Consider the following 25,129-nt stretch of genomic DNA (forward strand, 5'->3'; position numbering starts at 1 on the left):
CATGTGGCGAAAACATCTTCAAACCAAAGGGCTTTCAGCCCCGCGGTTTTCATGAAGTTCACGTGAACATGCACGCGCATTGCATGCAAGCCCAGCCTCTCCCCCCCCAGCACTCCTCCCACACCAGCAACTCCCCCCTCCCACACCAGCACCTCCCCTCTCTCTCCACGCAATCACAGCCTCCCCCTCCCACACCAGCACCTCCCCCCTCCCACACCAGCACCTCCCCTCTCTCTCCACGCAATCACAGCCTCCCCCTCCCACACCAGCACCTCCCCCCTCCCACACCAGCACCTCCCCTCTCTCTCCACGCAATCACAGCCTCCGCCTCCCACACCAGCACCTCCCCCCTCCCACACCAGCACCTCCCCTCTCTCTCCACGCAATCACAGCCTTGCCGCACTGCCGAGCCTGTCCCAACAACACAACACAGCTCCGTCACATGGCTTCTGCTTTGCTCACTTTCGCTCTCCTCAACCCTTCCACTCTTGTTTATATTTTACTCGGCCTCAGCACGTTGTGCAGGCTTGTTTCGGTACTTGGTCGTCTTTCAGGGTGGTGCTCTTTATAACATGCTCATATCTGCTCATCATGGCCGATGTTATCGATCCAAACTGCTAAATCATGTCCACCATGTGATGTGGTAAGTTTGAGTGCGCTGTATCTAAATATTCAGGCACCTCGTCATTCCTTACACGTTTGTATCTTCCTGTATTATTTTTTTTATCTCAGAAGCGTGTTTTGATTCTGTTGCATGTGTTACAGAATGTCAGCACCGCCTTGAGCCAGTGCAACAAAAGCACTCTTTCATTATTCCTCCACAGTGTTGGCCGTTTCCTGTTAAGCTTGATCTGTTTCATATCTGCATCCGTAGTGATTTCTGGTGTGTGTGCTCACTTTACAGTCAGTTCCACCAAGCTCTGACCTTAATGCAGGATCGTACAGTCATGTTCATTAAGCAGCATCCCCTTCTCACCTACCATTTTCAGAGGGGGTGTTAAACCCTTCTGTAATTCTACCCTGGTCTGTTTTTGTTACAACATTCAATTTTGCGATTGAATTATTGACGTCTTCCCCCATCGCATGCAAGCCCAGCCTCTCGCATTCCCAGGCTCTCCCACCCCCATCCGGCATCAGGCACTCCTCCCACACCTCACGGACATCTGTTCACTTCTCCTCCCCCTCCCCAGCCAGCTTCCCCCAGGCCCCTGCTGCTTCACACTCTCATTGCCGTTGGCCCCCTCCCATGCCCGCCGTGTCGGATTTCTCCTCCCCCCTCCCCTTCTCTGCCTTGTTTTTTATTGTCTTACTCTCCTCTGTCCTGCCAAACCTATTTCCTTTTTTCCACTCATCCTCTTCAGTCCCCTTCTGCCCTCTATCAAGCTGACTCCCGCATTCACTCCTCTCCTCTCTGGCCCTCAACTTACCCAGTATTCTCACCCCCTCCACTCCATGCTCCCCTCGGCCCACCTCACGCCTCTTCCTGGTGACTGCTCTCTGCTGCTTGCCCTCAGCTTCCAGAATCTCCCTCCTCTCTCGCTTCATAGACTGGACTGGCATCCCGGCAAATCCCGACAGCCAGATTCACCACGTGCCTGGGTCGAGCAGATTAAAAAATCACTGCACTGTGCCTGGATATCTTTTAAAGGGTCTTAAAGCGCTGTCGGGCACGCTCAATGCTGCAGACAACCAGTTTGTTCATCTTTACAGATTTCATTCGTGTGGTATTAATATTAACATTCGTGTGGTCTTTCTCTATGCGCCTGAAGACTAATATTTATCAGACACTAAACCTTTCATCTGATTTCAAATGGATACCACGCTTTTTAATGTATATCCTTAATTTCCATTAGCCTTTTTTATTTATTTTTTTCCCTTCATTTCTCCCTCCGTTTTTTTTTATTATACGCCACTCAACAACGCAACGCCACACACACATGCAACGCCACTCGCACATGTAACGCCAGTCACACATGCAATGCCACTCACACATGCAACGCCACTCACACATGCAACGCCACTCCACCATGCAATGCCACTCCACCATGCAACGCCACTCCACCATGCAACGCCACTCCACCATGCAACGCCACTCCACCATGCAACGCCACTCACACATGCAACGCCACTCACACATGCAACGCCACTCACACATGCAACGCCACTCACACATGCAACGCCACTCACACAGGCAACGCCACTCCACCATGCAATGCCACTCCACCATGCAACGCCACTCCACCATGCAATGCCACTCCACCATGCAACGCCACTCCACCATGCAACGCCACTCCACCATGCAACGCCACTCCACCATGCAACGCCACTCACACATGCAACGCCACTCACACATGCAACGCCACTCACACAGGCAACGCCACTCACACAGGCAATGCCACTCACACAGGCAACGCCACTCACACAGGCAACGCCACTCACTCACGCAACGCCACTCACTCACGCAACGCCACTCACTCACGCAACGCCACTCCACCATGCAACGCCACTCCACCATGCAACGCCACTCAACCATGCAACGCCACTCAACAACCCAACGCAACTCAACAACCCAACGCCACTCAACCACGTAACGCCACTCAACCACGCAACACCACTCAACCACGCAACGCCACTCAACCACGCAACGCCAATCAACCATGCAACGGCACTCTAACACGCAACACCACTCTAACACGCAACGCCACTCTAACACGCAACAACACTCTAACACGCAACGCCACTCTAACACGCAACAACACTCTAACACGCAACGCCACTCTAACACGCAACACCACTCTAACACGCAACGCCACTCTAACACGCAACAACACTCTAACACGCAACGCCACTCTAACATGCAACGCCACTCTAACACGCAACGCCACTCAACCACGCAACGCAAATCACACATGCAACGCCACTCAACCGCGCAACGCCACTCACACATGCAACAACACTCACACATGCAACGCCACTCACACATGCAACGCCACTCACACATGCAAAGCCACTCACACATGCAACGACACTCAACAACGCAACGCCAGTCAACCACGCAATGCCACTCAACTACGCAACGCCACTCACCCACGCAACGCCACTCACCCACGCAACGCCACTCACCCACGCTACGCCACACCCACGCAACGCCACACACATGCAACGCCACTCGCACACGCAACGCCACTCAACCACGCAACGCCACTCTAACACGCAACGCCACTCTAACACGCAACACCACTCTAACACGCAACGCCACTCTAACACGCAACAACACTCTAACACGCAACAACACTCTAACACGCAACGCCACTCTAACACGCAACGCCACTCAACCACGCAACGCAAATCACACATGCAACGCCACTCAACCATGCAACGCCACTCACACATGCAACGCCATTCACACATGCAACAACACTCACACATGCAACAACACTCACACATGCAAAGCCACTCACACATGCAAAGCCACTCACACATGCAAAGCCACTCACACATGCAACGACACTCAACAACGCAACGCCACTCAACCACGCAACGCCACTCAACCACGCAACGCCACTCAACCACGCAACGCCACTCAACCACGCAACGCCACTCACCCACGCAACGCCACTCACCCACGCAACGCCACTCACACATGCAACGCCACTCACACATGCAACGCCACTCGCACACGCACGCAACACACACATGCAACGCCACTCACACATGACACGGAACTCACACATGCAACAACAATAACCAATGCTACGCCACTCACACACGCAACGCCACTCACACAGGCAACGCCACACACACAGGCAACGCCACTCACACACGCAACGCCACTCACACACGCTACACCACTCACGTTCCCAATAGGTATCGCAGTAGGAAAGTTGGAGCCATTACTATTGCAAATAACAATGCCTTTTATTTTTTTATCATTTTTAAAACATAAAGGGCTTTGTCATTTACAAAACCAATAGCTCCAACTTTCCTAATGCGAGACCTATTGACAACGCCAGTGCTTGTTAACTCCTTACTTCCCATGGCTTTATCAACTGCTGCTGTCAGCGGGCTGCCTCGATTCCCTTGTTTGCTCAAATTCACTCAATAGTATGAATGTTATTGACAGCACAGGGCCTGAATGGATGCTGCTGTGTCAAACACAGGGTGCTGGTGAACATGGGACTTAATGCAAATAAGCCCATGTTGTATAGTTCAGCGGCGGCTCAGATCAGGGCTACAGAAGCACCATGGCTGTCAGAGACAGGTTCCGCTCTGGTCGTGCTCGCCACTAGCTCGCAGGAGCCTGTGCATGCGCATTCCTGGTGATAAATGCGAATGCGCGGGCTCCCCGCTTGTGCAGTTCCCAGAAGAAGGCACGATGGACACGGATGCGCTGCTGATAAGGTAAGTATTATTTTAAATGTTATTTTAAGGCTTTTTAATGTTATTTAAACTGCGGGCGGGCGGCGGGCGGGCGGCGCGTAACGGAACTATGTGGAGAGTGCGGAGATTGGTTCAATCTCCATGCCTCTCCGCGTAAGTCCCTTACTCGACTTACGCCCACCCCTAGTATAAAGCATCTCCTTGCAGGATTGGAGCCGCTGTTGAGTTGGAAGCCATCTCTTTGCCTCTGCAGCAAAAGGCATCACCTGCACAGGTTAAAAAATCACTTGTGCCATAAGCGAGGTGGACAGTGGCCTAGCTAGAACTTTTGTGGCCCGGAGCAATCCCGGAGTTTGCCGCGCAGTGATGGCCGGTGCAGGTAAGAGCGCAGGGAGGAGGTGACAGACAACGACAAATGGGTTGGCGGGAGGCAACAAATGACGACAAGGGAGAATAAAAAATGTTAAAAAGAAAACTTACCTTGCGCACGCTGCCTCTTCCAAAAAGTGCCCCCCCCCCCCTCCGCTACACCCCTGGAGGCAGATATGCGTTTGTGGCGGGTGGGTGGATAGACGAGGGAGTGATGTGGAGAGATGTAGAATTTATTCAAATCCAAAGATATTTGTTCAAAAGAAATCACTCTTCAATAGCTTGAAGAAAACCACATTGGGAATAAGAGCACTTCAAAGACCGTTAAACAGGCAGCAACACTTTTGCTGGTGGGTCATGAGAAAATGCAAACAGAAATGCTCTCAGGCTAATCTGCATAATCAATGACCTTTGAAGCACAGCTATGGAAGGGATAAAAATCAATTATACAAGTCCTTGGAGAGAGGTATAAACTCAGGGCAACACTACTGCTTACAATATCTAAAGACCTCAGTTCAGGACTTGAAGATAAACTCTCTCCACTCACCCACACACACACAATAAGGTAATATTCCTGGAGTCACAGCTCCTGTCTCTGCAGAATATAAGTAATTGGGAAATTGTATGCAATCATAAATACTATCTTCTTTGGGATGAAAATTTGTAAAAATGCAGCACCTGTAGCAAATCTCACAGACCCTATTCACCCAAAAACATAATTTTACTCTTGCAGATATATACTTATATTTGTAGTAAATTAAAAAAGGCTTGGCTCTTAATTCCCTGTCCATTCATATTAACTTTCTATACTTTACTCAACAGCCCTTGATTATTGTATTAGAACATTGATTTTTTTATTGATGTGATTTAAGTCTACCAGGTAGACTAGTCCAGCTTTGTAGTTCTGTTGTCTCTTCTCGAGCTTGATCTGCCTTCCCTTTTCATCAATTCAGAGCAAATTTTATAGCAATGCAAAGGGTAATATTATTCGGACAATTAGTAAAAATGCTAACAAGTACCGGTCCCAGTAGTGACCCTGCTCCACTTGTAATTTATGTGTGAAGCTGCTTCAATTATTCCTCTGGCCACTCAAACCACTTCTACACCTTACCACCGTGGAGCAGCTCCAGCCAGTTCTCATGTTATGTTGTCATGTAATGGTGTCTACTTTACTAAAGTCAATCCAAACCAAATCAACCATTTTTAAAAATAACGGCAAATTGTTCTAAAAAGCGCTTGTTGATTTTTTAGTATAAAGCTGTATGATATCTTTTTAGTAATTTGCCTTCTTCCAGGTGCTACCAAACAATGCTTCTTGTTATTTTTTCAAATGATTTATAGGTGTGGTGACAGTCAAAACCTTTTGATTTAAGTAATATTACATATATATTTAGGTATATGGGGCCCGATTCACAGAACTAACTTAAGATAAAATCCTAAACTTACTACTTTTGGTATTCACAGAAGTTAGGATTTTGTCTTAAGACAAACTTAAGACAGACTTAAGACAAAATCCTAACTTAAGTTTGTCTTAAGTTTGACTTAAGTCTGTCTTAAGTTTGTCTTAAGACAAACTTAAGACAAAATCCTAACTTCTGTGAATACCAAAAGTAGTAAGTATAGGATTTTGTCTTAAGTTAGTTCTGTGAATCGGGCCTAAGGGCTTTCAGCCATCCTTCTTCATCCATTGGTCTGTTTTTGTTTCATTCATATTTTCCTTCCGCCCAGTACAGCATACATTATGGGGAAGAAGGTCAGCCCACTTCAGCCATTGGCTAACTTCATGTGAGTGACGGCATTCTGCTCATTCACAAGGAGCACATACACACACTGGTTAATTCCCTTCAGTGCGCTGAACTACTGTATGTGCTTTTTAAGACCAAACTGTTTATGATTTTTTTTAATGTTGGTGAGGGCCCAGCAGCTCCTCCAACAAAAGGTTTTATAATCACATTAGAAAACAAAACAAGCACTGACAAAGTACAAAAGGCTGGCAGCCAACGCCCAACCGATTGTTTTTGCCAATGCTTGTTCAGATATTGAAGCCAATGTCGCCCGATCTTAACTTCCATGGAATCTTATGTTATCTTTTTGATACATTTACCACTTCTATAAATATCGTTAAGGACCGAAGTTGCAATTACTCTGTTTTGCACAGCAAGTGGTTTGCAACTAAGGCTTACTTTGTGGTGCTGTGGATGTATAATCTATCAAAATGTAAAATAGACTTTTAGTAGGATTCATATAAATCCTGTTTCTTACATATTAATGAGCCTGGATTCCCTTTATGAACACCAACTAAAATGGCTTTGAATACAAAGATGGAGGTCTGAGAGGCAACGTAGGTCTTGACTCTATTACTACGTTTGAAGTCACAAAAAGCTAAAATTGTATCTCCTCCCACTTAAAGGGACAGGGATTGCAATTTAAAAAAATGTGATGATGCAAATTACCACTGTAGGCTCCACTGATTGCCAAGAGCCAGCACTCAAAAAGTGCAAGTTGCCCCTTACGGACAGCTTCCACTTTGCAAATTGAGACACGCTTTCGACTAGCGGTATCCGCAATCATGGGTTTACAATTGAAAATGAGATTGCTAGCCATTCATAACTTTCATCATGTTTCTCTAGTGGGGGGACTTCGATTTTATGTCCCTGTTTCCTATCGATTGATCATGAGTTACAATGTTTACATTGTGAGTTGCAAAGACTTTGCACCTTGAGTACATTACAACTTTGGGCCGAATTACGATGTGAGTCGGTAAGCTTTCAACCGCTTACTGACCTACATGGCAGGTTTAAATTCTGACCGCCGAATTAAAATGTCGGTGGTCGGAGTGTAAACTGGCCTGTCAAACTGACTGGGTTCCGGAAGGCTCAAGGCCAGCCCGAAGCAGTGATTTGCACTGCGCTGCGGTTCTGCATCTGCTCCGATGTCAGTCGGAGGGAACTCTGACCGACATCGTAATGAGCCTGTTTCTGTTTTGTGGGTGAAAAGCCAGCACTTTTACGATTTACAGACTTTGCGGCCCCAAAAATGTTTAGTACATTAGACCCACAGATCGGTACGACACATGCTTAGTGTGCATGCTCTTGTTCTGTTTAATATTACAACAACATAGCAATTGCACAATTCTGCTATATCTGAGTTATCATTTACATATTAGTTCCTGCCTTGTAGGTCCCCACTCATCTGCCATATCAGGCCAAACCTTTCCTCCCTTCGACAGATCTGGCATGATTTGGCTTTGACAAAAGAAAGAACGGGGATTGTGGTCATACACTATTGCACCTATCCTTAGTACTGTTTAAGTAGGTGATTTCTTCGGTGCCACGGACCGGAGATTCACTTGCCCCTAAATCTCCTAAGACAAAAAGTCTTCCTCACAATTTATGATACACCATGGTCCAGCACACTATTTTTTGTAAGTACATACAGTATTTCAACAAAATTCAACAAAGCAACTTGTTAATGTTCTGGTAGATGAGGACAGCAATACAGTGGAGTTGTTTGTAGTTCACTCTTTATTTGTCTTCAATTAAAACCGTAGCCGCAGGCAATGCGTTTCATCCAACACTGACTTCTTTGGGGCAAAAACAGGTTATAATGATTGAATTTAGTGCTTTCACAAGTGTTATTGTAATTTGTTTGTATTCTCAGTAAGACTCCAGAACAAGGTGCTCCAGTATCAAGGGGGGCCCTATGCCCAGAGACTGATCCTATCTTGAGTTCCTTGGTATATGTTTTTGAGCCGGCTTGGTGGCGTGGCGTCCTCAATGGTCGAGAGCCTTGTTCTGGAGTCTTACTGAGAATACAAACCAATTAAAAAGAAGAAGAGACAAAACATTTGCAATCTGAACTCAAGTTGGACGTCAGTGATGTGAGATCAATAACACTTGTGAAAGCTCTAAATTCAATCATTATAACCTTTTTCTGCCCTGAAGAAGTCCGTGAAGGACGAAACGCGTTGGCTGCGCGAAGGTTTTAATTGAAGACAAATAAAGAGTGTACTACAAACAACTCTACTGTATTGCTGTCCTCGTCTACCAGAACATTAACAAGTTGCTTTGTTGAATTTTGTTGAAATACTGTATGTACTTACAAAAAATTGTGTTCTGGACCATGGTGTATCATAAATCATTTGGCTTTGCAACATCACAAACACAAGACTGGGCAAAGTGAACCACTGCACACATTTTGCAAACTATAAAAGCTCAGTTCCAGCAGCCTGACATCCATGAAAAACAATTATATTTCACTGAATCTATCTGGCTCACAAGCTCAGCATCTCTGATGGCTCCTAACCCACCGGCAGCTCGCTCACAAAGACACTGGAGGGAAGGAAGTGTCAAAAAATTTAAAAAGCAGAAGCCATTTCCATCTAAGCACCCAATATCTGTAAGAACATCACAGTATTTATCAAGACTGCACCAATCCTGCTTCAATTTGGGAACGGATTCAAGACACACCTCTTTAAAGAATGGGTTCTTCAATCCGGTCCGGGAAGGCCAGTTCCTTGCCAGATTTTTAGCATATCCACATGTAGATAAATGTAGTTGTCTTAAAAATCTGCCATGGAACCGGCCGACCAGGACCTACTTTGGAGAACCCTGCTTTGAAGAACCCTACGCCAAGATGTAGTAACAGTCCACTTCTGCTCCCAGAACCCAGGTAGCTCTCCAACCACTCGTGGTCTGTGGACTTGCCATTGACCCTATAGTGCTCTGCTGCCTTTTAGTTAGGTTTGTGCTACAAAAATAAGTCAAACATACATACAACCTGGTGTGTTCCTGTGCTGAAGAAATGTGGTGTAATGTGTGAAAGGTTTGTGCACTTGAATTTGTCAACGCTCACCTCTGCTTACTTCTTGTTACAAATGCAAAAATAACAGTTGATGGACAGAATGCAGAACAATGTCATACATTCACCCCAGTACAGAGATCTCCTCCTACTCTCAAGAGTTTGATTTGGAAATGGCCATCGTTTTTTTGCACTCCACACCCCCCCCCCCAGTTGAGACATGGCCATATGCAAATCAGCCTTGACCCTGTGCCTCATGGGAACAGCCCAGCCCGAACTGCCTAGCCATGTCTTTCCTGGACCGGAATCAAGCATCCTAGGACCGGTTTCTGGCTATCAGCCGTCTTCAGCCAGGATAGCTTGACTCCAGTGGTGTGAAGAGCATGGAGCTCACGTCTGAGCATACCCGTCCCACTCGGGGCGACAAATGCAAAAATAACAGTTGGATGAGTGAGCTAAAGAACAGTGATGGATTAAACCCAGATCAGTTGACTGGGGGTGAGTGTTTGTATTGTCAACGCTCCATCCATCACCCCCTTTGGTTTTTCTTTGTTTGCCCTAAGTTGGCAGGGTATGCTCAGACGTGAGTCCCTTGCTTACTCTGCCACTGGATTCAAGCAAGCCTGGCTGAAGACGGCTGTAATGCCAGAAACCAGTCCTGGGAAGCTTGATTCCGGTCCAGGGAAGACATGGCTTGGTAGTTCGGGCTGGACTGTTCCCATGAGGCACAGGGTCAGACTGATTTGCATATGGCCATGTCTGAACTGGGGTGGCGGACTGAGCTAAAGAACCGTGATGGATTAAACCCAGATCAGTTGACTAGGGGTGAGTGCTTGTATTGTCAACGCTCCGTCCATCACCCCCTTTGGTTTTTCTTTGTTCGCCCTAAGTTGGCAGGGTATGCTCAGACGTGAGTCCCTTGCTCACTTTGCCACTGGATTCATGCAAGCCCGGCTGAAGACTGCTGTAATGCCAGAATCCGGTCCTGGGAAGCTTGATTCCGGTCCAGGGAAGACATGGCTTGGCAGTTCGGGCTGGACTGTTCCCATGAGGCACAGGGTCAGACTGATTTGCATATGGCCATGTCTGAACTGGGGTGGCGGAGTGAGCTAAAGAACGGTGATGGATTAAACCCAGATCAGTTGACTGGGGGTGAGCGTTTGTATTGTCAACGCTCTGTCCATCACCCCCTTTGGTTTTTCTTACTTCTTGTTACAAGCAGTGCTTAATTTGAGATGGTGGTTTCCGATGCTCGGCACCGGCACTTAATTGTCAGCACCGGTACCGATGACAGTCTACCACAAAGTGGCGCTGTTTCTCTTACTTACAGATGAGCACAACAACACTGTTGTTTATAAATTCAATTTACATTGAAAATGACTGATACCCGCCACCCAAGTCATTTTAATAGCTTTGGTGGCCTGGAACAGTCTGAATTCTCACACTCGTAGGAGTGTGAGGGTTAGTCGTGTGTTTGCGATGTCATAGGCAGTGGTAGCAGGGGAAAACGGAAGTGGCCCCTTGGCACTGGAGCAGGCTCGGGGACTGAGTGGTCCATTGCTCTTGGGTACCAGATTTGCACTTCTTTCAGTGGTGTGTCGAGAGCTCCCTTAGGGCCCCGAGACTGCCCGAGCCCCTTGTGCACTGAGACTCTCGTCTCTTTGAAGGAGTGAACTATTATTGGTGGCTGCAAGTGGTTGGTTGTGGCTCCAGTGGGATCCTCAGTGCACCGGAGTCAACAACTCTACTTTTTAGTGCACAGCTGCTGTAGTTATATTCCAGATGCATGATTTCTGCCACTAGAGAGGTGCAGTGCTCTCACTATGGTAGTCTTTTTTTGAATGGATGAATTTGTTTTTATTGCGAGATTGATTAAAATCATTGCAATTCCTTCTCAATAAACACTACTATTGCATTTTATTCAGCATCTTTCCAGCTTAGATCCTCGCTGTCCTTATTTCTTGCTCTTTTTTTGTACATTTTGGTCTTATTGAATTTGGTGCTATTAGGAAGGGGCGTTCCAAGGGCATCCCTTCCTAATAGCGACTCCAAAACCAATGTATGAATGTTTTGCGACCTCAATTGCTGTTGCAAAACACTCGCAGTTTGCAACCTTTCTCAGAAGGGTAGTAAGGCACTTGCAAATGGGAAGGGTTCCCCATCGGGAACCCTTCCCTTTAGTGAGTGGGTGTGCACTGTGCAGTTATTTTTTAAGGGCAGGCATTGTTCCCACGGACCACGGCCTGCCCTTAAAGAATTTTACTTAAAAGTTTCATTTTTATTTTTTAAATGCATGCCGTTTTTCTTTAAGGAAAACGCGCTACATTTTTTTTTTAACTGCTTTATTTAAAAGCAGTCCCAAACGTGGTGGCCTGCTGACCCCAGCAGCCCACCATCCCTGGGAGTGCTAGCCATTCCCAATGGGGTCGCAAATTGCGACTGTCTCATTAATATTCATGAGGCATGCAATTTGCTACCCATTGGGAATTGCAAACATTGTCTCGGACACTGTTGTACATAGCATTTTGTCACTCGCAAATTGCGACTCGCAGTTTATCGCAATTTGTGAGTCGCAAAATGCTGTGGTCGAACATCTGGCCCCTGGCCCCTTAGAATAGTGAGCCTGACGCTAAGGAGGAAAAGTTTTAATGGCACCCCTCGCCTGTTGAACATTCAGTTTTAAGCACAGCTGCTTGTTTACCTATTGAACATGATCTTTTGTTCTTTTTCTAGTTGTTATGAAGGACTTTATTATTATGCAATGTTATGCCTATATATTATTTGGTAATTATTTGATGGAAACGGAACTGGAATGCATATATCGTAGCACGTTGTTTACATCTCTGAATTCTGTTCGCTTTTTATTATGTAATATTGTATTTACTGAGAAGGCATTGCAATAATTTTAACTAATCATGCAATAAAAACATTCATTCATGCTCTCACTATGGTAGCACTTACTGTTCTTGGCTGCTGTGCTATTGCTGTGTGCGGACAGATGCCTTTGCCTGGTGTAATACTAAATGCAATTATTTCCATCCAGGTGTTGTTTACTGATGTTTATTCCCACACTAATGATTTAAAGCCTCCCTGGTAATGTCTGCCAGAGCTCAACACAGCAGCTGATCACTCATTACTGCTGATAAAGACCTGGAAAACCTGCAGCACCCCTCTCCAGGCTGATGAATACCTGACCGTGAACCGGCGGGACTCTTGCAATACGCTGCAGCCTCAAACTAAGGGGCATATTTACGAGAGCCTTGCGCCACATTTGCAATGTGGTACATGCGTGACGCATGGCTCTGAGTCAGATTTATGAAGCATGCAAAGTCGCATGTCGTGGCTTTGAGTGACCTCATAAATCTTGAGCAACGCAACGCCGTGCAAATCGCTGCGTGGAGTTACTCTGCCCTGGGAAAGCATTTCATGGGCATTGCATAGGTGTTTCCACGCAACTCCCATGGGTTTAGGCGCGTTCCTAGATGTACAAGGACTTTAAACCTGGGAATGCATCAAAATGTACGCTTCCTCGAGGCATGCGTAACGAGGAGAAACATCGTTAGTTCTTGTTTTTTCCTCTTTCTATGTGTGTTGCACTCTGCATACACTGTATGCAATGTTTTTGTGCAGGAAGGTGATCCTTGCTGCACAAAAACGATCCTTGCGTCAACGCAGGCACTCTAGCACCATGATGCAAGGATGCGTGCGTTGGCGTTAGTTCTGAAATGGTGCAAGTGCAGGGGGAAACGACAGGAGGGCACCATGTTGGATAAATACAGTTCATTCCTGTCCTTTCACTTTGACGGAGGGCAGCGCAGCCAGGTGATACCCATAAGTGAGGCCTTAAGTAACCACCTTTGCCACTTGCACACACTATTCTCTTCCCACATATATATGCATCTCTTCTACCGACACAAGCCTGGCACGTGGTGCGCTAAAACACAGGTCTCGGTTTGAACGACTCATGCTGGTTATTCAGGCAATGCATGAACCCCTCCAAATGTCCTCTCAAAACCCCTAACACCAGGCCCCACCACACTCACTTCCCTCTAACCAGCCACAATGTTCTGTCTGTCCCCAAACTACCCGGCGTCTCATACACATTAAAGTCCTTCAAACGTCTGAGACCCCTCCACTGCGATGCACCCCTAGCAAAATTAGAACCACTCACATGTGGAAGAGGTGTGGCGCAGCGGCCTGGGCAACTGACTCCGGAACCGGGAGGCTCACGGACCGATCCCCGGTGCCGGCGGCAGATCAGCCCCAGCACCATGTGACTCTTGGCAATGGCTCGCTTAATCTTCCTGAACCCCCCCCCCACGCCTTGACACCTTCAGGTAATTGTTTGCGCTTTACATATACTGAACATTTACTCCCCCACATCCTCAGTTCAAACCTGTCCTTAAAGCACCTTTATTCTGGACTGAGCCCAGGTGATAACCATTTGTCGTTTTTCATCTCTTTATCTTGGTTACCCTATAAAAATACAGAATGTAGTGAATATTTGCTCTATATGGCATAGTCTTTGTATGTGCATCACTTACTATAAACCATGTCTCATCATGGCCTCATCTATAGGTGACTACCTACCCACCAATGTCCTTGTAGACATAGGCAATGTTTCTGATCAACACGGTACTGATCTCATTCAATAAATTCTATTCAATATAAGCATATCCCAAACAACAAATTTCACATGGTGTTCAAGTGTCTCCTCTCTATGTAAACGTCTCTCACTGTTCATGGGTGCTCAAGGCCCAATAAAGGCAAATGGTTCACTCTTCTATTCAGCCATCAGAGCCTCATGTTAACTTCTCTGGAAGCATGAAGGTTCTTGATGAACATGACTAATGCCTTTGTTGCCAACAGGGTTGTTAATTTTTTCTCTTCTGTTGTCTCCTCTCCTGTTTTCTTCTTCTCTGCCATTTGTCCCACTGCCAGTGACTTTGGTTCATTGTTCTTATGGCTCTGACTCATGCCCAGGGAAGGCTGACTCAGTTGCACAATGACGATTGTAATAAGTCTGTAATAGAGATGATTTCTTTGTTTTGCTTTTCAAGCACTGTCCTATTTCATGATCAGTTAGGGTGACTCATGGTGACTAATTCTCCCCTCCTGATTGATCTGAGCTTATCAGTACATGGCTAGTTTGTGATCAGTGCTGCCTTGGGCATGTTAGCGCGTAATTACTGGAGTCAGAGCTGCAGCTTTCTGGCTCATGTGCAATCAGTGCTGTCGCCTCCTGGGCTATGCCTTGTCCGATTCACATCTTGAAGCTCAGCACAATGCAGAGCCTTCAGGCCCCCTCTTCCTAACACATTTTTTTTTTAACTCTGATTGGCAAGCGCTGTATTAAGCAATTCAAAAATATCTCACACACAATCAAGGATCCAAAAAAGAGCCATAGGACTGAACTGCACCTCACTGATGAGGCCCAACACTTCCAAAACCAGCCAAGTATTGTTTGTGGTTCTGTTCAGTGGGGTAGTGGCTCAACAGGTTACAGTGGAGTGTTCCTTTTGAGGCAATATGAATACTGATTTCCATATGTTGGTCCGCGTGTAGAGTGAAACGGGGAGCAAGGAACAGTGGACTGGAATGTAGCCAGAGTAATTACTGGTGACTGGGAAATGAGCATTTCTCAGTGAGATGCCCTATGGATGATGAATGCTCCTCTGCAAGGATCTGGTGTTGACTGGGTCACAAGACTCAATCTGCACCTCACTGATGAGTAGGCCTAGGCAAGAAATTCTTCTCCGCTTGTGGAGTTTGTCCCACTACGTGCAGCGTGCAGAGTTCTGTACGTGGAGCAGAATTTTTCCTCGCTTGCCAACATTAGGTGGACGAGCAAGGAAAATCTTACTCTAGATGAGTTATTCCCAGCAAGATTTCTCAACGCGTCGGTCCCGGATGGCTGCTACTGCTTGTGTTGATAAACCTTCCGTTCACTTAGACGAATCTGCTGCTCAAGTACAGCATCTACTCGAGCGGCAGAAAGAAGCAGCGTCCTCTTGCGCTGCGCATGGTGCATTTATGACTAGCGCCTCCTCCCCACGGCTCATGAATGGGCGATGCTGCAGTCCTTTGATTGAACGGACTCCGTGGCTTCTACCAATGGATAGCCGGCGAGCTCTCTCTTGGAATGCGGTGCACCGCTTTGGCCTAGTCATTGCAAGACGACAGCTGTTCATCATTATGGATGTCTGGTCCTCTCATATTTTACCAAGCAGCCTCTCCTCTCAGAATATTTTCCCCGACCACTGATGAAACTTAATCAAGGTGTCCTCTGGGATAAAGCCCTAACACCACCATCTCACTTATAGCCAGTTAAAAATGGCAGTTAGCAAACATTTCAACTCAGGAGAAGTCTTTCCCTTCGTGCGGAGGAACTAGTGTGCAAGTCTTAGTTGCTGTTGTAAAGCATCCTGGGTCTATTGCAACACCATTTGTGGAGACCTGTCACATGAAAACCCCATCTCTGGTCCATGAAAAATCGGCCCCTACTGCGGTGGCCGACAGGCACTCTATGGACGCCCCCCAAGGTATGATTTAAAGTGTTCATTCTTGTCTTCAAGTGCTTTGATCCAGCCAAAAGGCAGCGGAGCGCTGTACATGGTCAAAGGCAAGCTTAAATACGGCAAGTAATAGGCGCGAAAGCTGAGTTGTGAACAGGTGATGCATTGTAATTTAGTGTTCTTTAAAGAAGTAAGTCTTCAACTATTTCCTAAATTGGAGCACTGTTGTGGCTGTCGTCATGGATGTGGGTGTGTTGTTCCAGTTCTTGGGTACATAGATGGGTAATGCCTCTTTTTTTCTTTTTTACACTTCTGAGTCTTTAGTCTGATGGTGTCCTGGCTGCGGATGTGCCAATAACCACCAGAGATGGTGAGCTTGTCCGTAGGATAAGCAGGAGTGCTGGTCATGCTGGCTTTATAAATGATGCAGCTGGGTACCAGATGCTGCAGGATGGAACCAATGGAGGCCCATCAAGGTCAGTGTTATGTGGTTATTTTTGTTCAGGACCTGCTGTGGCATGTAGGATATCCCCACACTTTGACCCTTATATAGTAAAAGATGTGCAAGTAAAGTGAGTGACAACAGCTCTTCCTATGAAGAGTCATGGGAATTGTACCCTTGGGAAAGATTTGTACAAAATGGTGCAAATTTACAAATCTTACAGAAAGATTTTAAAGGAATTTAGGCAAAAAACACACTTTTACCAGTACTGGCTTATTTCTCTCATTTATCCATTCCATCTTCTTTCTTTACTTTTATGCTCCCTTCCTTTTTTCTTTCAATCATCTTTCCTTTGTTTTTATGCATATATCATTCTTTCTTTCCATCCTTCTTTTGTCTATTCTTCTCTCATTCCGTCAGAACTTTTTCTAGTTTTCCATCCTTCTCAATATACCATTATTGTTATCATGCTCATGTGTTTCCTTCACACCTTATTTGCATCTTTTCTTTTTATAATCCTTCAATTCATTAATTATTGTATCTCTTTCCTTCAGTAGCCTATCCTATTATCTCACATCTCTTTATTTCCGTACATTTTACTGCTTTCCTTTTTTCCCGACTTTCATGTTTCTTATTTATTTCGTTGTACCTTCCTTTTCTTCTTTCCACCCTTCATTTTTTCTTTTTTTTTTCCTTCCTTTTTCTTCTCGTACAGATTTTTTCTTCCCGTGTACTTTTGTACTTTCTCTCCTGCATGCTTCTTTTACCTTCTTTCGTTCATTATTTGCATTGTACTTTCTTTCCTTTATGCTGTCTTACTTTATTTGCCTCTATCTTTTATTTTTCTTTGCCAGTTTAATATTTTTCTTTCTCTCTGTCACCCTTTCTCCTTCTGGCTTACTTTGAGCTGCGAGCCTGAGATAAAAGTTAAGATGGGCCATAAAACAATAGAATCTGCTTCTGTAGCACCCCCGCTTAAGCTGATAGAGCGGGTGGTCATAAAACAATAGAATCTGCTTCTGTAGCACCCCCGCTTAAGCTGATAGAGCGGGTGGTCATAAAACAATAGAATCTGCTTCTGTAGCACCCCCGCTTAAGCTGATAGAGCGGGTGGTCATAAAACAATAGAATCTGTTTCTGTAACACCCCCGCTTAAGCTGATAGAGCGGGTGGTCATAAAACAATAGAATCTGCTTCTGTAGCACCCCCGCTTAAGCTGATAGAGCGGGTGGTCATAAAACAATAGAATCTGCTTCTGTAGCACCCCCGCTTAAGCTGATAGAGCGGGTGGTCATAAAACAATAGAATCTGCTTCTGCAGCACCCCCGCTTAAGCTGATAGAGCAGGTGGTCATAAAACAATAGAATCTGCTTCTGTAGCACCCCCGCTTAAGCTGATAGAGCGGGTGGTCATAAAACAAAAGAATCTGCTTCTGTAGCACCCCTGCTTAAGCTGATAGAGCGGGTGGTCATAAAACAATAGAATCTGCTTCTGTAGCACCCCCGCTTAAGCTGATAGAGCGGGTGGTCATAAAACAATAGAATCTGCTTCTGTAGCACCCCCGCTTAAGCTGATAGAGCGGGTGGTTATAAACCAATAGAAACTGCTTGAGAGGCACTGTTAAAATGTGGTGGAGAGGTAATCCATGATGGAGGTGGTCACCATCCCCACCGCGGATGGGGGGGTACCAACAAATATTGTCGCACCGGGCACCACCAGCGCTAAAGCCAGCCCTGATTATTAATGTTTCAAAAAGGGTGGAAATTGATTTTTATTATTAAAGAGAACCCCCAACTATGGTGTTCCATTTTCAATTCTGAGTCTGTGCTTCTCCAGACCAAGCTCTCTTAACCTATACTGTCTACCAGTATGGATGACATGTGACTCCTAAAACCTTGTAGTCCTCTGTTTTATGTAACATTTCCTATACACTGATTTACACAGGTATGATTGATTGTCTCTGTGTAATGTGTGTGATGCAAAGAGCTCTGATACCCTGCCCTGGTATGAGTGACGCTATAATAACTAATTAAATGCATCTGAGCAAGAGTGGGTATGGAGACTTGGGGGCACGGTTAAAAGGTGGTGGTGAGGGAATCCGTAGTGGAGGTGGTTCCCACCTCCACCACAGATGGTGGGGGGGGGGCGGGGGCGACAACAACCATTGTTCCACCGGGCGTCACCAGCGATAAAGCCGGCCCTGTTGACGTGCACAGGAAGTTGCATGCTGAGGCGATCACACGTGGTCTCGCTTGCAGCAATACCCGCACACAGAAAGTAACACTGGGGGATATCACGCACTACATGTTACATACCTGCCAACTCACATGGTAGCACGTGTGACACACGATATCGGCTCCCATCACACGGTCACCAGGTGAAGAGCCCATATCATACTGTGCCAGGGAAAACAAGTTGAAAACCACTGAAAATAGTGTTTTTCAAGAGGCTTGGATCTGTGTACGTCCATTAAGGGGTGTGAAAAAATAGGTGCTTGGGGGCTGCATCGGGTTCAAAAGTGCCTCCTAGGACTTCTTGGCATAAGGCGCCGCCCCTTCAAGGCACGAGGTCCTGCCCCTTTCAAGGCCCCTCCCCCTCCTCACACTGTCAGATTGTTCTTGAAGTTGGTAGGAATGTTAACCCCTTCGATGCTCATGACGGAACGGTTCCGTCATGAGGCACAGTGGAGCTGTGCTGATGACGGAACCGTTCCGTCATGACCACACCCATTATCATTGACCTTCAGCACCGGAGGGGAATATGTCTAGCAGCGATGAGGTTAAGAGCACAGCGAGTCGCACTTTTAGGCAGCCACACGTGCACGCCACAACATACACTTGACGTCACGTTTATAGCGCACCCCAGCCACCTGCGAGGTTCAGCGCCTCCACAATGAACATGTAATTACGAACATTACAGCCCCAGTGTAAAAATATCCATCCCGCACGTGGCCGACCACCGAAGTTTCCATCGAGCCGAGGAGTCAGGCGATGAAAGGCGCGCGCTGCGCTCCCCCTTTCATGCTAATTATACCAAACGCAATTAGAACTTTCTCTGAGCACACAGGAAGGGCCGTTACCGCTCGGCGCCTTTGAAATGCAAATGAGACCGGATTAGCTGTCATCTAATTACAGGCAGATTTAAATACAGATGGGCAGAAGGGCACAGATTATAATATTTTTAGAGGCAGACGCACACGCATGTTCTCCCAGGAGACTTGATGGGCCAAGGGTGCGCGTTTCCCTAATGATGGCCATCGCGTGGCCATGTTCTTCTCCGAGCGACCAGCAGGGGGCGGTAGGTGCTTCAGCAACTCTGGGAGCGGGAAAGTTAGGATTCAGTGATGCGGAACTTCTCACCTCGAGTGCCCGAAGGACCAGGGTCATGAGGACTTACGGGGGGGGGGAGAGATATACAGGGGAGAGGCACAAGCGAAGGAACACAGTGCTTTAAATGGGCCGGTACTGAGTACCAGCACTTCCGAATTTTCTAGCTGTCAGTACCGGCACTTTTTTTTAGTTAGGGAGAGTACCGGTACCCTGACAGATGGCATGGCAGGCTGAAGTTTGGTATCGCCTCCAATGCGGGACAAATGCCGCTGTGCTTTTGGATCTTGCAGTTGCACGGAGCCCCTGAAGGAGCCTTTTGCGGAGATGCTGCCAGGGGCGGCCTTAGGCATGTGCAAGCTGTGCACCTGAACAGGGCCGCCAAACCCCAGGGGCCGCCATGCCAATATATATCCTTAATATAATAAACCTCTGAGGATGGATACATATTTGCGTGGCGGCCCCTGGTAGGGATTTGGCGGCCTCCGGGGGCCCCTTACCTACGCTCCCTGCCAAGGGCCGCCACGAGCCTAGAGCCGCCCCTGATGCTGCTAACGTTCAGTAGTGCCCATTAGAATTTCCCCACACTGCAGGGGTTAGGGAGGGCTTGCTTAACGCTGTGATTAACAGGGCAGGGTCTAAGCAGACCCCGCACTGTTTATTGGGCGTGAAACGACCATTATGCTGTTAGGGCTTTAGCCCACCCCTCCCCTCGTCCCCCTCTTTACACCTTAGGGGTGTAAAGTAGCCAGGCCTGGGGCTGCTGGTCAGTAAGCCAGTCCATCTTTCCCAAAGCCGGTTTTCTTATGTTTGTTTTTTTAAGCACAGGAACTGCTTTCCTTTGTGTGGCCGAATTTACATAACAGCGAGGAATCCCTAGGTGTGAAGGCAGCCCTGCCCAAAGAGCAGGGACCGCTGCAACACTCCAGAAAAGAGCTCCCGCGACACCCGTGATGAAAATAGAAGGAACGGGGAGGGAGGATTGTAAAAAGTGAGGTGACAGCTTAAGTTAGAATTGCCACTTTTTTCAGAAAACAATACCAGATATTGGTTTAGTTTTGAAATGGGTGCTTAGGAATTGTATTTTAATACAAATTCAAATCTGCTGTATTTCTTGAAGTAATTGGTTTAGCTATTGATGAACCACGTGTCTGAAATTCAGTTTAAAACACTGCCCCACAGAATTTACAGGGCGCGGCGGAGAGTGCACGCACACAGTCACACACACACGCACACAGTCACATGCACGCGCATACAAGCGCGAACACACACACACACACACACACACACACTTTCACAGCTTGGAAATAGTTTTGTACGTTTGAAGCGAATAAATGATTTATGCCTTTAATTACTGGAAAAATATTTAAAAATACATGCCTCAACAGTAAGCGTGCTCGATCAACACAAACAATGAAATATAGGACAACAAATTACAGGACAGGTGGCAAATTTAGGGTATGGGTACATCATGGAGGGGAGAAGAGGAGACAAGTGGGGGAAAAAACTGACAAAATGTAAGAGACTTGTGGCCAAAGTAAGTGAGAGGTGGAAGTAAGAGGGGCAGAACCAGTGAGAGAAGGTTAGAGGCTGGGTAGAAATGAGAGGTTAATGGTGAATGGAGAGTAGACGTGGCTGTAAAGACACTGAACCAGAAAGGGACAGGAAGAGCCGGGCCGTGGGGAAAATGGCTGAGGCAGTGCTTTAATTGGGCCGGTACTGGCACCTCTTATTTTTATCACTGTTAATGCCGGCCCATCGCCATTGCCTAGGAGAGTACCAGTACTCATGAAAGGTAGGCTCATTGGCTGCTAGTGCTGGTGAGCACCAGGCTGTCCGAGAAGAAGCTGTCTCTGACAGCCAAGGTGCTTCTGTAGTCCTTAGCTCAGCCGCTTTTGTGTACGTCTGCCTATTTCTTTGTGTGTGTGCACGCTTGAGGATATATCGCATTTCTGTTGTGTTTTGATATGCGCTGCAAATGGTATAGAAGTCATTATGTATCATCATATCTTGGCCTTAGCCCCACCCATAGCCCCGCCCACTTGCCACACCTCTAGCTCATTTTAATGAGTACCTGCACTTATTTTTTCCCATTTAAAGCCCTGAAGGAACGCATTTCATCATTAGACCTACATTGCTCTATGGTTTGTGAAACGGGTGCCAGACTACCTCTACAAAAGCATTGCTCAGAGGACTGGCGGTGGGGGTCTCAGCATTTCACCTCTTGGACTTTATGATTACAACAGTACAGATGATTTCCGGGGGCATCGCGGGCATTGGAAACGGCAGCCTTTCCCTGTAGGGCTTGACGCATTTGGGTTATTGTGACAGGCGACAGCCCACAGAATGAATGAGTCAGTTAATGGTGCTTCGAGGACTCAATGGCATTTCATTCCCCCCTTCTGTCTTTCCTCTTACTTCCTCCTGCACTCTGATGAAGTTTTACGGTTCGCCTTCTCGTCTTGTTGTTCTTCTCTCGATGTATCATCTCACACTTGTCTTATTCCTTCCTCGCTGTCCCCTCTGTACCCCATAGCGCCCCCTCCACAACCTTCTTTCCTGCCTTCTAATGAACTTTTATTGTTTACTTTCTCATCCTATTGTTATCCTTTCAAACCATAACATGATCTAGGGTTATGTTTTTTATCTATAGCGCCTAAAAGCCTCTGGGTGCTACATACAAATGCTAAATGAATACTAAGTATACGCTTCAGGAGCTGGCACGAGGAAACAAAAGATTTTTAGACCTTCAAGACCCCGAGGGCCAGGGCACAAGTCCTAAAAAAAGAAGTGAGGGGACGCTGACGTCACGACAGGAAGTGACGTCACGAAAGGTGGCTTGCACCATCACTCGTTGCCTCCCCTTGCTGACCAGTGCACACTCAGCCCCGTTGCTGACTCTACAAACAGAGGGCCCAATCCACCGAGGTAATCTTAGATGTCTGGTCTAAACTTAGACCAAATGTCTAAGTTTATGACTTTGGGAATTCACAAAGGGTCTTTACGAGTACTCTCTGTATGTCCACGCTCGGGGCATGAAAGATAGTACTTGTTCAGATAACACAGCCATCTCCAGCACTCTCTGTCTCAGAGCAGAAACCCTCCTCTATGCTCATACCCCAAAATGGTAAGTTGGAGGCTGAATAACAGTGGAAACAACTTAACTTTAAACCACAAACAAGATTAGGGAAAACAGGCCCAACTTTCCAAAAAAAGGATCTGGTACAACTTGAAGCTACTTTTCTCAATGACTCCTTACGGAGTCGCACACCGAGATAAGTGATCCAGGTCCTCCCTCTCCTGAGCTCTACGAGAACCAGAATACAGATACAATCAATATTTCTTGAGAGAAGAGGTGCTTTAAGGTTGATGTGTCCCAAGTGACTACTCTCTGGACCTACAGCAGAACAGATGCTGTCAAAAATTTCTAAAACCGCGAGCCGGAATTGGCTGCATCTCTGCTCAAAAGAGCATAATATAATGACTTTCCTGCCCATATGAATCAGGTTTCTCATCACCCAGAACAGCTGTGCAGGATGAGCCTTTGATGAGGGGATCCCCAGGGCACCACAAAGCCTCCTCCGCGTTGCACCCAATTAACTGGCCATGCGGACAGTCCCATTGACAGCCTATCAAGGGATCTCAATGGCTCTCCTTGTGAATTTCCTGTCTTAGATCTCTATAGACCCCTATAATGCCACTAACATCCAAAGGGGTACCACTGGGCATGAAGAGACATAAACCAAGATACATGCGAAGAGCAAAGCTGTTCCTAGCCACAAAATCATTGCTACCGTCCTCCAAGGACCGCTGGTAAATGGGGGCTCCGAAGGCGGCATCGAAGCTACAGGGCTTGAGCGCTCTCTCAGGTTGGACCCAAGATTCACCAGTATGTCTCTTCCAGTTAAGATGAGTGAGTGGACCCACTGCCCACAACAAATCTGTCTCTTCAAAGGACACATGATGATATATTATCTCTGAACTTGGAACCTGAGCAAAGATAAGATCTGTGTGTGTCTGCGTGCAGGAGTCTGTCCACACATTATTACTAACCACAGTGCTTGATATTTCCATGGGAACACATCTTTCTCAAACCCACCTGCCATAAATCACCTACTTATGGCATGTGTACACCACCTTATATTCAAGAACACGTCATACTTTGCTTGGTTGCTTTAAGCCATAAAAAGAGGGTCTACATAGCCAGACCTCCTGGCTTAGGTATTGGCGCTTTACACGATAAACCAGATCTTCATATGACTTATCTAGTTTTTTGTATCATTTCATCGACTACTTTCACTATGCCCCCAAGCAATGCAATCCACCCTGTGTTTCTCTTCTGTCTCCAACTATTGTCTCTTTATCACTCTATCTTAAAACTTCAATGTCTAATTTCTTATTTCCCGCTCCCCTACCACATAAATATTTACCGGCTAGCTGCGTGCTGTCACTGGTGGATGCAAAGTCCTCATCATACGAGTCATCGTTGGAATCTTCCCCGTCGACCGATGACCATGCCCGCAGCTTGGCTTCCGCGATGGCAAACTGTTCAGCTACCCCTACGGAGAACACAATGAGAGAGAGACAAAAAGCAAGAGTGTGAGAGGGCAACTGGTTGTGATGCTCTATGCAGGAACATGATTCTGTGCACGCCTGGAAAAACATGGGAAAGACAAGGAAATATCTCTGCCTTCACATTGGAATAATAGGACAACAGGTAGAGTCATCTGGGAAGAGTATGGACAATACCCTCTCTAAGGATTCCCCTGGGAACAATGTACATATTACCTTTGCCTATGGAATTTTAGGTGACCTCAGCTTCTTTCTTGGGAGTACATTTCAGTAGCATGGACCTCACCTTAGTTTCCTTCATGTTAACACATGGGATGGTAATCTCAACTCACTGCATGAAATTATATGGGAAAAGCAAAAACCTCACCTTCCATTTGGGACTATGGGAACAGCATGTACAGCTTACCCCTTCATGAAATGACATGTACTTAAGGCTTGGTCATAGAATTGCATGGGGTTTGTATGGGAATATAATGGACTTCTGTTCTCCTATTGGAATACCATGGACCTCACATCAACTACATTCTTGGGGTCACATGAGAAGAACATTAATGTTATCTCAGCCGCTCATCCATAGAATTATGTGGGAATCACAAGAGCGTCATCGTCCACATGGAATCAAATGGATATTTCATTAGAACACGAAAGTGCATAGGATATTCATAGGTACTGCCTGTGCACATGAGCTCACATAGCTATGTCATGACCATCACTTTCCAAAATGT

General features: G+C 46.5%; 1 protein-coding gene across 4 annotated transcripts in view; it reads right to left on the bottom strand.

The window, feature by feature from the left end:
• Positions 1–25,129, bottom strand: part of FAM131A (family with sequence similarity 131 member A) — a 469,936-nt gene that overhangs the window by 22,877 nt on the left and 421,930 nt on the right. For all 4 annotated transcript variants that reach the window (XM_086944446.1, XM_086944445.1, XM_086944448.1 and 1 more), the window contains one exon: positions 24,263–24,391. In XM_086944446.1, the coding sequence (XP_086800572.1) occupies positions 24,263–24,391 (129 nt within the window). The remainder of the gene's footprint in view (positions 1–24,262; positions 24,392–25,129) is intronic.

The sequence above is a fragment of the Lissotriton vulgaris genome, chromosome 11, assembly GCF_964263255.1.
Source record: "Lissotriton vulgaris chromosome 11, aLisVul1.2, whole genome shotgun sequence".
NCBI classification, from domain to species: domain Eukaryota; kingdom Metazoa; phylum Chordata; class Amphibia; order Caudata; family Salamandridae; genus Lissotriton; species Lissotriton vulgaris.